The 16,125-nt window shown below is 43.2% G+C and overlaps 2 protein-coding genes across 2 annotated transcripts; one reads left to right on the forward strand and one right to left on the reverse strand.

Annotated features, from left to right (window-relative positions):
* Positions 1–7,494: 7,494 nt before the first annotated feature.
* LOC104963705 (potassium voltage-gated channel subfamily D member 2-like) lies at positions 7,495–13,191 on the forward strand. The gene is made up of 3 exons (XM_010792326.1): positions 7,495–8,320; positions 9,318–9,538; positions 10,902–13,191. The coding sequence occupies exons 2-3, from the start codon at positions 9,360–9,362 to the stop codon at positions 11,077–11,079; spliced, it is 357 nt and encodes a 118-aa protein (XP_010790628.1). The 5' UTR covers positions 7,495–8,320; positions 9,318–9,359; the 3' UTR covers positions 11,080–13,191.
* On the reverse strand, positions 12,948–15,005 carry LOC104963729 (5-hydroxytryptamine receptor 2B-like). Its single transcript, XM_010792370.1, has 3 exons — positions 14,574–15,005; positions 13,458–14,036; positions 12,948–13,103 (listed from the first exon to the last, which is right to left on the reverse strand). Exons 1-3 carry the CDS (start codon positions 15,003–15,005, stop codon positions 12,948–12,950), a joined length of 1,167 nt encoding a protein of 388 aa, XP_010790672.1.
* Between the last annotated feature and the right edge of the window lie 1,120 nt (positions 15,006–16,125).

Here is a 16,125-nt window from a genome sequence, read left to right on the forward strand (position 1 = left end):
TAATAAGAATACTTATAAAGGTAAGAATAGAACTGCCCATATAAGGGCTTTGTAGGCGAGAAGAAGAATTTATAAATCACTATCCGGTGTTCCTATAGAGAGGACCAGTGGTACAGAAGCAGCCAGAATAGAGGATAAATAACGTGAGTCCCTTTTCCTAACTCTGGTTAGTACACGAGCTCGACAGCTATTTGCATCACTGCAGGCGACTTGACTCGATCTTGGTACAAACCACAACTCGATATCAAGAGTATACAAATAAAAACTCAGCATTGAAGTAATAACAAAATCATCGGCTAGTTTCTCTGCATAGTTTTGAGGCAAGTATGCATTGATTTTTGCAATGTTAACGTAGATGCGATAGGCGGTCCTCATGAATTGATTTTAGTGGAGTGTTAAAGATAAATACTGATCAAATATAACACCAAGATTCCTATACAGTCTCACGACGAGGCAAATTAATGCATCCATAGTTAATATATCTTTAGATAATTTGTATTCGTTAGATTCTTCGCGCCAAAGACAAGTAAACATTACAGAATTTTGGTACGATGTATAAACATCAAAAAAATGTAAAGGTATACCACAGTTTTTAGTCTTGGGCAGTCAATTGAATATTTAGATAGAAATAATATTCATCAGAGCTATAGACATATGATAATTAAAGATATAAGAGTTCATACCGAATAACAATGAGATTTACAGAAACAGATTTACATATATATATTATGACTAACAGGAAAAAGCATATATAAAAAAGTAGAAAAAAACAGGTCCAAGCATGAGAACATATGACTAACACAATGGGTACTTATAAGGTTTAGACTGGGATCAATCCGTACTGACACGTACAAAACTGAGGACAGTATCAGATAGATAAAGGAAACATAACAAGCTAGCAGATTCCACATATATATGCCATAGAGACCACATATATAAAGTCTTTGCCCAATAGGAATATAACATAGAGAGCGAATAAGTATACATGACAGCACTAAGATCGAGCAAAGACAAGAATAAGAAGACATCCATTAGATCAAGACGAGTATATAGATAGATACATTATAAGACAATTCAGAGTCTCTGATGCTATAAAGTATAGGAAGATAATACAAAAGCCAGCTGAAATCTTTCAAAAAACAATAAAGTTTTAATATAGAAATCAACAAACCGCTAGTTATGCGACTGCTTTCATCAAGAATATTTAGAGAGGAACCAAGATTAGAAATAGGTACTATAGTTGGCTAAAACCTTGGTCCGAAAGAGGTTGTGACATTGTGAACTCTCTGGGGATTTCTCTTAGAGTCAGCAAGATGACATGATCATCTTTCCTAACCCTTAGTGTCTGAGCCGTAGTGTCCTTATTTCGGGACAATGGGGCCCACGACATTGCGCATGCGTGTGGTAGGTGGGTTTTTAAAACCTCAGCCGTCCTGCGATGCATGGTGGAGGCTTCACAGTACCAGCCGCCACTGCGTTTTGCACGTGATAGTAGAGGCTTCATAGCACCAGCCGCCACCGCGCTTGCACTTGATAGTGGTGGCTTCAGAGCCCCAGCTGACACTGCATTTGCACGTGACAGTGGAGGCTCCACAGCCCCAGTCGTCACTGCATCTGCACGTGACGAAGGCGGCTTCAAAACCCCTGACGCCACTGCGCATGCGCTCAGTGGCGGTGGCTTTAAAACCCTGTCGCCACTACGCATGCGCGTAGCGAAGGTGCCTTCACAGACCCGTTCTAATGTCCGCCTTTTGAGAGATGCCGTAGATGCTCTCAAAAGGGGAACAATAGGCGGACTTTATTGGTTTTATTGCTTTTTATTGTTTTTTCTTTCATTTTTTTGAGCTGCGCCCTCAGTTTTAGCCTGGATGCGTCAGCGGAAATGGTTTATACAGAAAATAACACAACAATATTTGACAGACATGTGTATTTGTGCACTTGAGGATGGCGTTGAGGCATCTCTCGAGGCAGGAACACATCTGGAGCTGGAGAACGCAGCTCTGTCACAGAGGGGAGAAGAGGAGGCCGTCAGGTTGCTCGCTTCTTCCTTCCCGTCGGGTGGCTGAGGATCTGGGTCGGTCGCGCCTGCGTGGCTGCTGCCGGAACCAGAGATCTGCTCGGCCAGCTCGCCCCCGTCTCCTGCCTGGGCTGGGGACTCGGGTCGGGCTGCTGCCTCAGCTGCCTCGGTATCATAAACCGAGCAGGGTGAGGGGCATTTCGGGCCGGGGGCTGCCGTGAGACCGTCGTAGGTGGCGGCTGGACCCTCCGAGGAAGACAGAGGTGGAGGGCCTCGTCTTCTCTCCTTTTCGACTCCCGTCTCCGCTGTAGTGAGACCAGAGCAGAGCCGAAAATGCCCTCGGGAACGATAGGCATGTCAATCACATCCTCCTTTTCCCGGTCTGGGAGGTTGGTCAGGTCGAGCCACCTGGCTCTCTCCTGCACCACCATTATGCCCATGATCTTGCCCGTGGCCTGGACCGCGCAGCGTTGTACCCGGAGGCAAATGTCCGTTACCGCTGCGATCTCATCCCATATGGCTGGCCCAGACCCGCTCGCCAGATCCCCGCAGAGCTCTGCCTGGTAGGCAGTTAGCAGCGAGGAGATGTTGAGGGCCCTGGCGGACAACGCTGTGGCCTTCTAGGCTCGATCCGCCAGCGTGGACTGCAGTCGGTCCGCCTTCACCGGCAGCGTGGGGTTCCTGCTCGGTGCAGACGCCATCCTCGGGAGGAGGTGAGCTGCCACCAGCGGTTCCATTGGCGATATGCGGAGCAGGCCGAGCCTCTCCATACCGTCACAGTCCAGGGAGGAGGCACCCTGGATTGGGGCCTTGTTACTGTAGGGACGGTCTCTCCAGGAGACCGACACCTCATCCAGCAACTCTGGAAAAACCGGCAGGAGTTGCCTCTTTCTCCTCGCTGCTTGGGGCACATTTTTCCCCTCGTAGCGGGACCTAGAGGTCTCCTTGGCCATCTCGGGCCATGAGATGTCTAGCCTGGATGCAGCACGTTGGCACACGGCCTGCAGGTCCACGCTCAGACAGGGCGAAGCTGGTGTGCTATCGTCCGGCAGAGCAGCCATCGCTCCCGGCATGTCAGCTGGAGCTGATGGTGTGAAGAGACTTTCCTCCTGCTCATCCGAGTCAGAGAGCAGGAACTCAGAGGTATCCTCTTCGTTCTCCACGTCTTCTGACGCCGGGGTGTCTATCGTGAGTGTGGCCATGGTTGGGTCCAGCCGGGGGGCCCAGCTTGGTATAGCGTGGGGTCCCACTCTCACGTCCCTAGCCGCTACCGAGTACCAGCCTGATACAGGGTGGGACTCCGGTTCTGCAGCTGCCTCCGTTGATGGACCCCAGACCGACACAGTGCGGGGTTCAATCTTTGCGGGGGACGTCCTCGTGTCCTGATAGCCATCCAGCGCATCAGAGTACGTGAGGAGGTCCCATCTCGCCAGGCTAGTTTTTAGCCATCGGCGGAGGCTCTTTCGGGACATGCGGGAGCAATGCCCGCACGAGCCGGGGTTATCGACAACCTCCTGGGCGTGTTCCAGCCCGAGGCAGGACGAGCAGACCTGGTGTGTGTCTGTGTCCGAGATCTTGAACCCACAGCCACAGAGCCTTGCAACTGAGTTCCCGGCTCCTCTGGTGTGAGGGAGAGAGGCGGCCCACTCTCAGCAGGAAAGTTGCCGGGGAAAAAAATCAAACAACTCGTCCTTAGTCCGGAGAAAAGCGACGGCGTAGATTTATTTCCGAAAGGGGTATTAACTGGTGTGTTAATAGCCCTTAATTCTTTTCTTCTCTGGTATGAGAATAGAAGAAAACGTCCTCGCCGTCGTGGTATCGATAGCGAGGGAGAAAAGCTAGCGGCGTGGTGTGCAGCTAGCTTGAAGTCAAAACCTTACCTCTCGATTTCCGGAGAAAAGGAAAAAAAGGTGAGGTTGAATGTGGTACTAACTGGTGTGTTAGTACCTACAATCTTCTCTTCGAAGAATATCTAAGGGTAGCTCGCGAGCGTCCGTCGACCGAATTTAGCTAGGATAGCTTGGTTCCGTCTGTGGACAGTTAAGCTGCGCGGCAGCCGATAAGAGATGTGCTCTGAAGCGAGAAGAGGTGTTTGAATGACGCATGCGTCGTGGCGCAAGCTACTTATAGGGGGTGGATTCCCTGACGATGACGTTGAGATCACCCGCCAATCAGAATTGGCGTAAATGAGATTGATGCTTCTGTTTGCTCCGCGATGAGGCGCATCCCATAGTGAGACATCGAACGGAGTGTTATGAATGAGAACTGAACAATTCAAATGGCAGGAGGACAAACAATCCATAGATTTGGGGCAGCAAAAACCACATCACCAAAGCATTTAGTCGTGGATTTGTGGACAGACTGAGGGCTTTGGTCAGAGCATCTGAGGTGAGTGTTTTGAAACACCCTCAGATTGCCAAATGTGCAACAACCCCTCCATTGTGTGTGCCACATTGCAGAGATTATCATACTGGGTTAGAATGAGCAAAGGGTAAAGAAAGGTGAAGGAATACAGGTTAGCAGCAGGGAATCATTTGACGGAGAAAATAAGGAAAATCCACCAAAAGAGCCCAGATATTATCTGCCATGCTGTCAGCCCACTGTGCCTCCACCGTGAGACCCCTCCCCCCGCTGCCTGTGGCCCATATCTGTTACTCTTTATCAAGAAAGCACAACGTTCTCTCACTCAGGAGAACATATGGGAGCACGTCTGTGCAGTGACCAGTAATGTATGCTGCTGCTGCCTAAATGCTATCTCCCACACTCACCACTCAAGGGCTTTTATTTGGTTGTGCTCACTACAGCCCCAACACTGGACCTACTGTAGGAAGACATCAGAAACTGTTAGAAAACCAGTTCCGTGCATCAGCACCTCTCTCTTGACCAGAGATCCTGAAGATCGTTTCTGCTTAACGCTTCTCACCAAAGCAATGGAGCATGCAGCTTCAGGATAATTACACTTCAAAATGCAAAGAACCTCTCTTGTCCTTAGGTCACAATAAGACTTTAGATTGCCTTTTACAAGATGCAATAAGGTAATAATAAATAGTAATGATGAGTTTTAGAGGTGTTAAGAATTGTAGAGAGACCTGAAGTATATTGAAATACAATATGGCTTCTTAAGTGGCAGTAAAGTAAAATCAACACCCCTCTAAAACATTTAAAACAAATACTTAACAATTGTAGTCTAATACTCATGAATGAACAGTACATGCCTCTGCATCTGAAGACAAGCAGTGTTTGGTCAAGCTAATATTCAAATTAAATCATATAAATAAACATTTGCATGGTATCAACTATTTCAAATAGTTCCCTTTAAGCAGCAGTAACACTGGGTCAAATGCTTTGTTCCAGCTCACGGTTTATAAACTCGGACCAGGTGTGGGAATTCATTCATGTGAAAATATGTGCCGCACCTGGACCCATATTTTACAACTCCTACGTAAATGTGCTGACTGCAGATACCTCATCATGCTGAGTGTTTCCCTACTTTCTCAGCAGTTAATACTTGCAATAACACCAACAACATGCAGCCTCTGACTGAGTCAATAAAGAACAACCCCATCTACCCTCTTAAATAGTGTGAATTACAATGTTCCTATAGCTTGTTTAGAGTTCAACTTGAGACAGCTGTTTTTGTAAAGTGTGAAGAAACATGTCCAAACGGTCCGATGAAAACCTCATTCAGTGAGAATTGTTAGGTTTGAGCTCTTAGATCATTTTTGGGATAATTTGTTTGTTTGTTAACAATTTGTAAATTGTTTTTGCTTTATACACAGGCGTTTCTTTATTAGCCTATTATTTTTATATAAAAGTGTTGGACAAATGATCATGTCATGAAGGTAGGATTTATTGCATATTTGTTATAACACTCTGGTCTTTGTATCCTATACAACTTCCTATAGTACCATTCACATTTTCAAGACGTGGGTGACTGTGCCACCTACTGGGCATGTAATGTAACAACTTTGAAATAAATATGATTTTATATCTAAATATTTTTTTTAACAAGGGAATGCTTATAAACATGCAAACACTAGTGATGATGATAAAATCATTTTGCAGTGTCTTGTTAATGATATGCCAGCACAGATAATGTCTGAAATTCAAAACATTACACTTTTATTTCAAGACACCATGCGGGTTATACAGCATTTTTCTTTCTGATGAGGTTAGATAACGCCTTTCAAGTTTCCACCACAGACAGATGTTTAGACAGATGTTTAGATAATACTGTGTGGTATGACTAAAGTATGGTTAGTGTGTCACTGATAAGATTTTTTTCTGCTGAAGTAAAACTGTTGTTGGGGTTTTTTTTTTTAAATAAAAAAAAGTGATGTATTCTTAATTTGAAAATGCTGATCAACTCAAAAGCAAGAACATATTTCATTGCAAAAGAAAATGAAATGAGTAACGCCCAGACTGCTCCGTTTTAAAAGGGTTTCCTCTCCACAAGTCCCCAGGTGAAGAAAACATTAACAAATATCCTTCACCACAAGATAAAGAAAATACTTACCTGTACAGCTCCACTTTTCCTTCCGTCTGGGTTAGCATCAGGTGCCGAGAGACACAATGCAGGAGTCCAGCAGGTTGGCCAGGACAGTAGTAGCATTATGTACACACAAACCATAGAGTATGCATTTCTTTAGGAAACATTTCCACATTATGGATGCAGTAGGATACAGGAAGGATAAATGCATTCTCTGTTCAGGTCAAACATAGTGGACGGAATAATGGATTTGTGGTGGAGAGGACCAACATAAGTTTTTATGTGTAGGAAATTGAATACCTGTTGTTGAGAAGGATGAGTATGTAAAAAATAATAATTAACTGCTTCTTTTCCCCGTTAAGGCTTTTCCATCTTTCAACACTGTCAGTTTTTCCTTGGCATATTCATTAATTGTTCTGCATTATTACAATCTAAGTTTATGATTTGATCTCTAAGGCAAACTAACTGCTCTTGGACAGACATTTGTGACCTGCTCTATCGAAATCAGTCGCATTGACCCGAAGACACATTTTGAGTTGTATACACTGCTGGAAAGAGGATATTCCTAGCTTTCTAATGATATCAGGATTGTTTTTGTACTCCAAATATTAAGCGAAATATGTCACATTATATAATGACTGTCACCGAGTCATCATTTTGAGAAAAAGGCCTTCAAAGTTTTCTCTTCTCTGAGAAGAGAAAACTTTGAAGGCCTTTTTCTCAAAATGATGACTCGGTGACAGTCATTATATAATGTGACATATTTCGCTTAATATTTGGAGTACAAAAANGACACATGGTTTCTGTTTGGTGTTTTACAAATGCACTACGACAATCGATGTTAGGTTCTTTGACGGATACAAATGTGACCCGCTCTATCGAAATCAGTCGGAAGTCGCAACGGCTCATTTCAAAATAAACGTGGATTTGCCGATAGAGCGGGTCACATTTGTATCCGTCAAAGAACCTAACATCGATTGTNCATGCTGCTGTCATTCCAGCGCTTCAGTGTGATCGTCTCTTACATCACACCTCTCAGCTGCGGCATCGACATGCTTCCTCGACACTCTCTCTATCCATACAGCAGGAGGGCCAGGCAGGCGCAGTTGCCTTCTGGCAGAGCACGGCCATTACAGTCACACTGACTCATGACAAGCTCTGCATGTCTGTCCAACAGGGTTTGGAGGGGAAGGAGGGAAACTCAAGGCTTACTGGACAGTGGGTCTAGGGAGGCTGTCTGCTCTCCTGCATCTCCTCTAAACTCTGTCTCTGATCTGCTGTGTGTTCTGTGTGTTATTTCTAGAGCATCCAGGTTGTAATGCAAACTAACACAACATACCTTCCATCCCAGAGCCGTGCAGAGCTTCATCCACGTGTGCGGTGTTGTTGTGGTCCAGAATCTGTGACGTGTTTGGTGCAATCTGTCCGATCTGTGTCTAGGTGTGCCACTGCTGTTGCACTGAAATGAGCTCTAATTTGACATTTCTGGTCCTTCTCACCAAATCAGCGTAATGGCAAAACTAATTCTATCAGTGAAACATGTTATAGTCAGCCACTCGCTCTATGCAGGCTGCCGTGCTACAGATCAGCATTTCAACCCTCAGTGCTTTGTGTACTCTCCACTACATCACTGAGCTGTTGCCCGACACTGTTTCTGTGCAGAGTGTGAACCTGCTCATCTACACTGTTGTTTCTCTCACTTTGTATGTTCCAAGGCCTGCAAGGAGGCAGGAAAAGCCCTGGTGGCAAAGGCCGCCAGCCCTCCTTTTGAGACCCAGCATAATCACCTGCTGCACTGCCTGGAGAAGACCACGGTAAATTCTATTTTCTTTTCTTTTTCAGTTGAAAAACACACACTCACTTATCGATCAGTCTTACTATCTTGGTAACAGATTTGAGACAGTTTAAAATAACTCACGGTAAAAAAATAAGCTTATTTGATGTAATGTTGCATCACCTCTGTCTGTGCTGTATCATGCAGCAGTGCGGTCCAGCTACAGTGTGTTGCAAATAGAAACAACGTGAGCTGTTTCATCCATGCACAAACTCTACATTCTATATTATATGCAGCACGCGTTAAAAATAGCTGTAAATGGGGAAGGGAGATGTTGAGTCCCCTCGCCAGCAACATGCTAAAGATAACATGACTCAGCCAACCAGAAACATTACGCGGCTCTCAAACAAACAAGCACACCTCATTTTACACAATGTATAATTTACAGATGTAAGAGCGCCCATAATGCTTGGCTGTGACATGATTTTCACACTTGCAGCTCTAAAGCCATGGACAGGCAGTAAATCAGTCTCCCTCATTACACTGTATGATCCTCTCCGTAGTGAAAGGCTTGCTTGTCGTCCGGGAAAAGCTCCAAAAAGGCTTCTTGCCATTCAGATGGCAGCGCACATGTTTACATTAGGCCCATCATGGCGTGCATTATAGATGGCAGGACTGACAGAGGGAAGGTATAAGAAAGGAGCTGTGATTCAAAGCGTGGCATCAGATCCTGCGGTGCTCCGCTGCCACCTGCTGGCTGCGCCGGAAACACATTTGGAGCCTGACCTTCAAGTCATTCTCATTTGTCACAGGGATAACAGTTGTGAATGTTTTCACAGATGGCACTTAATGCGGACATCTGTGCCAATATATTTCTATTCCCGTGATGACTCATTTTCAAATTATTAAACCATTTTACTGTGGATTCTGTTCAGTCTGTTTAGTCTTTACCCATTATTAGAGAGCCAATCATCGATGTAATAGAGTGATTAATAAGCAACATTGAATCCAAAATGTTCCGCCATTTTCCTCTACAGAACCACGAGTTTGTGGACGAGCAGACGTTTCAGGCCAACTGCATGGAGATCTCTGTGATGAACAAGTCGGGGTCCTGTGCGTCCTCGCTGTCCTCGTCTCCACACGGCCTCAGCTCGTGCTGCTCACGACGCCACAGGAAGAAGAACAGCTTCAGCCTGCCCAGCACAAACAACCAGGAGCTCAGCACCATCCAGATCAGAGAGAGGCCGATGGTCAACAGGTAGTATCCTCTGTTTGATTCACACACACATGCAAACGGCATCATATTATAAGACAAGATACACTTTATTGATTCCTTGCTGGAAGATCAACTGACACATTTATTCATACAGGTATATATATAATAAGATAGTATAAGGAAGGAAAACATACTGTTGCTTTCCTGTGGAAATCAGGCATCTCTTTATTTCGTTTTTATGGATTTTATGGCTAAACTGAGGCATCTTTTGTGGATTCATTATATTAAAAAAATGCATTTTTATGAATCATCAAACACGGTTGTTCTATATCTTATTTTGGAGATACATGGATTTCTTTGGACGGCTAATTAAGGATTTTTTGACATGTTGGGTACGGACATTTACATTGCATGTGATAGTCTTAAAGCGCAAATTCACACAAGATATGTTAACGCCTTTTCATTTTACATACCGCTACCTCTACTGGTATATATCTTCAGACAGTTTTATTCTCCATGGTCTAAATAAATCTATCTTTGAGAAATCTGCTTACAAACCAGCACATTGGAACTGAATGCGATTGAGTTTGTGTTGCTCAAAGATAGATAGAAAAACAGCAACATGTCCCTCCAGAGACAGCTTCCCTAATCCACAGGAATTGCAGTTTTCAGTGAAACTACTACAAAGAAATAGACCCTCTTTCTGTGAAAACTGTAGAACAGCTTGTTCTTTGGATTATCCATTGCAACTAGGACACTGTATTCGGTGTCGCTGGTGCATTTGATGCTGTAAACTGCAGTAAATGAAATCCAGACAACCTTTATTATACAGCAGAATTATTAGAGATGAATATTTAATAGAAATGCTGTAAAATCTTTCATTCTGACTGTGAGAAACCCTGTTATTTAATTAATTGGGTGAAATGACACCCATTAATCTTGGTGTGAAAGATACCACATACATAGCTGAGAATGATTTTTCATTGGTTTGCCTGTCATCACAGGTTATCTTCTTCTGTGAATCCTAATTGCACGTGCAACACGACAGTACAGACAACAAATGAGGATGTATTTATCATGCATCTGAAAACACATTTAATTGGAGGATTCTAACATGTTTTGGTACAAGATGGACCACATGTAAAAGAGCTTTCATATAGCAATTTCTCTAGCCTCTTTAATCTCGGACAAAAGCAGAAATCTACCCTGAAAACATAGATATGGTTGATGAGCAACATGAGACAACATGAGACAAGGCTCCTTTATGTATTCACGGGTATTTCTGAATCGTGGCTTTTATACTGAAAATGTAAAATAATAAAGAACTCTGTGTAATGCAGGCTTTGTGTAATACATTCACATGGACAGAGCTCTCACCTGCTTCCATCCTGTGTCTGTTTTACAGCCGCTCCAGTCTGAATGCCAAACTCGATGGGACTGCGCCCTTGAAATGTGACAAATCTTACATCACTCCTTCCATGGTCAGCCTATCTGCCCCGGTGGTGACCTCATCGGACGGGCACGGCTCCACCACCACCTCCACATACTCTCAGAGCAACATTGTCCGAGTATCTGCCTTGTAGATGTCATGCTTATCTGATCAGCAAACTGGTCTCAAGAAGCACCAGATGCTGAGGAGAGGGACCACCGAGCATCAACCTGCCATAATCTAGAGGGATTATAAGATTAGCAGAAATCTGGGTTTTTTGAAGTAGTGATCTCATCTGATGTCAAACTCTGCATGGTATTACAATGATGTGGACGGCTGCCTTGGATATATGAGCGAACCAGCAGATCTTGCTCCATTAAGCACAGCAGAGCAACGGGAGTGTTTGGACTGCGTGGTTATCGTTGTTGCCTAAAAATACTGAGAAAACTTTATTTTTGAATATGTAATGTAGTTGTAATTGTTGTCTTCTGGTTCAAAGGAGGAGAGGCAGACGTTACAAGGTCATTCATCATGGCCTCTGATGACAAAGCACACATATTCATTAACCAAGGGCCATCTTTGTGAATATTAAATCCGAATACTTACACAGAAGAAACATTCACTCACCACCCACTTAAATAGATCATTTTGAAATCCCTCAATTAACTGCTTTCCAATAGTCACTGTTGTAAATTCAGAAAACATGCATCCACTGGAATGGATAACTGTTGTGAATATTCATTAACTGACTCATTAACTGGTTGGTGTCATCGCTTGATGAGTAAAATATGCTTCGCATCATGACATGTTTGTGAAATGTGCAAATGCAAGTGAAAATGACAGAATCTGTGTTAACTTACATATTTGACATTCTGATATGGATCTATGTGAAAGCCATTGTCATTAATTAACAATTGATATTGCGAAGTATACAGGGTACATACAGTATTAGTTAGGTCACAAGGTAGGGACATAAGTTAATGTTCTCCGCAACACTTAACTAATACTAACCCTAATGTTGACTTAAACCATATGAAAGAGTGTTGGACATCAATTCCACTGAGTTGCTCTTAAATTCTAATATTCATTATAATCAGCGAGACTTGGTAGATTTCACTGTGTTAAAGGACCATTTTGTACATTTTTCATATTGTAAATATCTCAGTTAGAATTTATCAAATGCATTTGAAGTTGGCTTCTCTTATTTCTAGATTTAGTTGACAGTTGTTGCCATACTATTTCTGTCTGTTAACTGGTTGAATTAAGGATTTGCATGCTGTCATTGCAGAGTTCTGTTTTATTAAAAGTATGTCTTCTTGTCGGAGGTTTGTCAGTAAAAATGAGATTAATGAAAGGAAACACAATGAGCCTGGTATGTTATGATGTAAATTCTTTGCTTTTAATGAAATGAAAATCTTGTCATGGGTGAGGAAAAAGGGATAAATAATCACACATTGTGCATTTGGTGCAGTGGATAGAATAAATACTGTAGCTCTACTGAAAAACCCATTAAATGACCCATGTCTTTTGTTTTTAATAGAGTGCACTTAGGTGGATTTCATCATGTTTTGCCTGATTACTCAAAGAGCTAATAATAATAGGATGGGATAATAATTAGGTGCTGCTGGAGGACATGTGAGGGCCTGACTGTCCCAGTGGTGGGGCTCTGCTGCAGGGTCTCTGGAGACAGACAGGCGGGCCTCAGTGATTGTTTGACAGAGGCCTCCGCTGCGGCCCCCTGCTGAGCCCGCTGCGTAGGACCAGGCTGTTTCTCCCAGCATGCAGCGTCTCCGCTCTGCCGTGTTAAATAACCGCTGTGAAGTCAGGCAGCATAAAATCTAAGATAACACAGCGGCATATCAAATAATAAAACCTCCTATACCCAAATTAAAATTCACACTTTGACGTCTGGTTTAACTTTGTTACTATGTGAACAATGACTAGAGAAACCATTATAGTATTCAGTTACATACTGTATATTGAATTTGGTCTAAAGAAAAGTAGTCAGAAGTGGAAATATTATCACTTCTTAGTGAATCTGGACACACATTTTGTTTTCAACCTATAAAACTCCGTCCTAAACTGAGGGTTCACTGCTGCATATATGATTGGGTTACTCAGTGATGTGATGCAGGTGACAGACACTGACAGGATCTCCACTTCCTGAATGGCTTTCACCTGAAAAATCACAGGAAATGAAGTGTTTGAGAACAGATACAACTTGGAGTAATTCTATCAATCTAAAGAATAAAGCGTTTAAACCTTGGGCTCTGAATACGTGTCAGATGTGTATATCATATATTGTATGCCGAAGCAGCCCCTTTACATTCAAAGTCTGGATATATTACTGCAGCATATACATCTATATAAACACATAGTGTGCACAATCATGACATTCTTAAATAGAGCCTGGAAACTGTGAGAGGCCCGAATACACATTTTAGTATAAAGCACAGTTATTCTTTCACCCACTACAAACTAAAACCTTTTACAAGACAGTAGAAGTTCAACCCTTACCAAACAAATACGTACCTGTGGGTTTTTGTTTCCGTGGACAACACAATTAATCAGGATAGTGATGATCAGTGGTAGCCAGAACAAGAGGAAGGTTACAATGATGTAGCCAGCCCGCTTTGCCATTTTGCTCTCCTTCTTTTTGCTTGCTCTCTCTCTACTTGCTTTGGAAGGCATCATGCAAACTGCACCTTCCACATCTTGTTTAGTAGCTTCTGCTTCTGGGACATTACTTGAGCCGGGGGGCAATGAAGACCCCTGATCTGCTGTAGAAACATTCAGCGTTTCCCCTCCATTGTTGCTCTTATCTTGTTTTGGTTCAATCAGTAAAACAGAAGTGGGTTCGGGATTTTCTAACTGTGCAGACGAGTGAACATGGGGGCTGGCTTCTTTCCTTTCAGAGGGCTCTTCGTCGATGTTCACTCTTTCTTTGGACTGCTTTTCTGTGTTGAAATTGCTTGACACCTTCTGTGGCTTTGTGGTTGAGCTCTTAACACTAGCAGCAGCATCTCCATTTGATAGTTTCGCCTCAAATTCTGTGCCACAGGGATTGGGCTGCTCTGCTTTAAAAGGCTTCGTCTCAGACTGCTCTGCAACCTGCAATGCAGGGGGATGAAGTGTTTCTGTTTCCAAGTCAGATATCACTAATGTGTTTTTTAATTCCTTTTTAATCTCTGAACCAAGTGATACACATTGTGGAGCTTTTGTCAAGGCCAGTATAGCATCCGCAGAATCTTTGTTAGAAACATTTTGTTCAGCCGGTAGTTTCTCCCCAGCAACACTTTTGCTCAGGTTTTGCTCAGATTTTCCGTGTCCATTTTCCACTGCTGCGGTTTCTTCTTTCTTCTGCTCATCTTCTGTTTTGTCTTTCTTTGAAAGAGGAAAAGAACCTTTGTCAAATATTTTGCGATTGTGTGTTCTCACAAGGAGAAATATGCTTGTGTAGAATCCAATGATAACACTAATGCAAGCTGTCCACAGTGGGAACAACATGTAAAGTCCAAAGGTGTCATAGCTGGATGATGTTTCCATTGATAGTCCTGTGCATCTTTCATGCACCGGAGAGTCCTTCATGAGTATCAGAGAAAAGGCAGCAACCAGAATAGCCAAGGTCCACATTAGAGGAATCAAAACCATAATCCGTCTTCGCCTCTGAGTGGTGGTGAAGGGTCGGGCGATGGCCTGGTACCGCTCTGCGCTGATACTGGCCAGAGTCAACAGTTGGATGCAGCAGCTGAAAGAGAAAGAGGCCACTTGTGTATCACAGATTAACCGGTGTACGTGTCCTCTGTGGTTCACAGTGATGACTATGGTTAGGAGAATGGGGCAGTCAATCACACATCTCAGGAGGTCTATGACTGCGAGGTTCACCACCAGTGCATTGTTCACATTTTGCAGGGATTTTTGTTGATAAACTGCCAGTATGACAAAAAGATTTGCTGCAATCCCCACGGCACAGGTGATCAACAGGATCAAGCTGTTGGCAACTACAAAGGCAATGTCAGAGTACTCCTCCCAAAAGGTGGTGTTCCCGGAGTCCCATGCAGGTGTGAGCTCGCCTCTCATCTCCAGGTTCAAAGAGTCAACATGTTCAGTTCTGTATCTTCATTCTCTCTACGCCGCAGTGAGCCTGCTTTGCTTGCTGGCAAGTGATTCTCCACTGAGTGAATAATATTAATGGGGGAACCTGTAGCTCTGATAAGTATCCGCCCTTTTCATTATCACTCCACTGCCGCAGCAGGTCACCTGGGAGTCCTCACTGTTAACATTCATTAAAGACTGTGCAGTGTGTCCACAGCACAGAGGAATGGAAAAAGGGATGGTTGTTAATTGAAAAGTATTTACGTCACCACTGTCTCAAAAGTAGATATGCAATAAGGCTGATGGTATGGCACTAAGGTGCATCGGATAAACATGCAGGATGTGTGACGTGAACAGCTGTTCATTTCCTTTATTACAGTACCTCACAATAGGGTTAAAAGCCTTGCATTAAGCAGATGGATGACTTGGGAGTTCCTGAATTGGCTCAGGAAATAAAGGGAGCCATGCTGCTGGATGATAGCATAGCATTGTGTAATCCTGTTTGGAGATAAAGTGTGAAATGCTCTTTGCTTCGAATGTAGAAGCTTATGGTCTTGGCCAAATCTGGGATTATATCAACAAAATACATTTTCCTCCAGACCATCCCACAAATTAAACTGATCATGTGTCTGTCAACATTGTGTAGATACAAACAAAGATTTTGAAAATAAACTGTGATGAAACAAAAAGCCACGTATGGAATGTCTGGCACTAAGCAAATTACTTTTTTTAGGACGCCATACGCTAAGACATCACATAATGAGCAATATATAAAAATAGAAAGAGTACTTGTGATAAAAAGGGACGATTGTACATCAAACGTGCCAAACAAGTGGGAGGGGACAGGACAAAATAAGTAGCAGGACAAAATCACCCAATCTATTTTTAACAACAGCCCAATTATATATACCAATCACAATAGGGCACCCACCACTGAGTATGTGCAGTGATGCAAATAACTTTTTTTTGGAAAGTATTCAGACCCATTTTTACATTTGATCAAGTTGCAGCCTCTTGCAACAATAGTTTGCAATTTTTAAATAACAGATCATTCTACAATACCCCAACAATACTCCATAAAAACCCCATAGGGATTTTAGATATT

Source organism: Notothenia coriiceps, unplaced genomic scaffold, assembly GCF_000735185.1.
Source record: "Notothenia coriiceps isolate Sejong01 unplaced genomic scaffold, NC01 NC01_scaffold00036399, whole genome shotgun sequence".
Taxonomy (NCBI): Eukaryota; Metazoa; Chordata; class Actinopteri; order Perciformes; family Nototheniidae; genus Notothenia; species Notothenia coriiceps.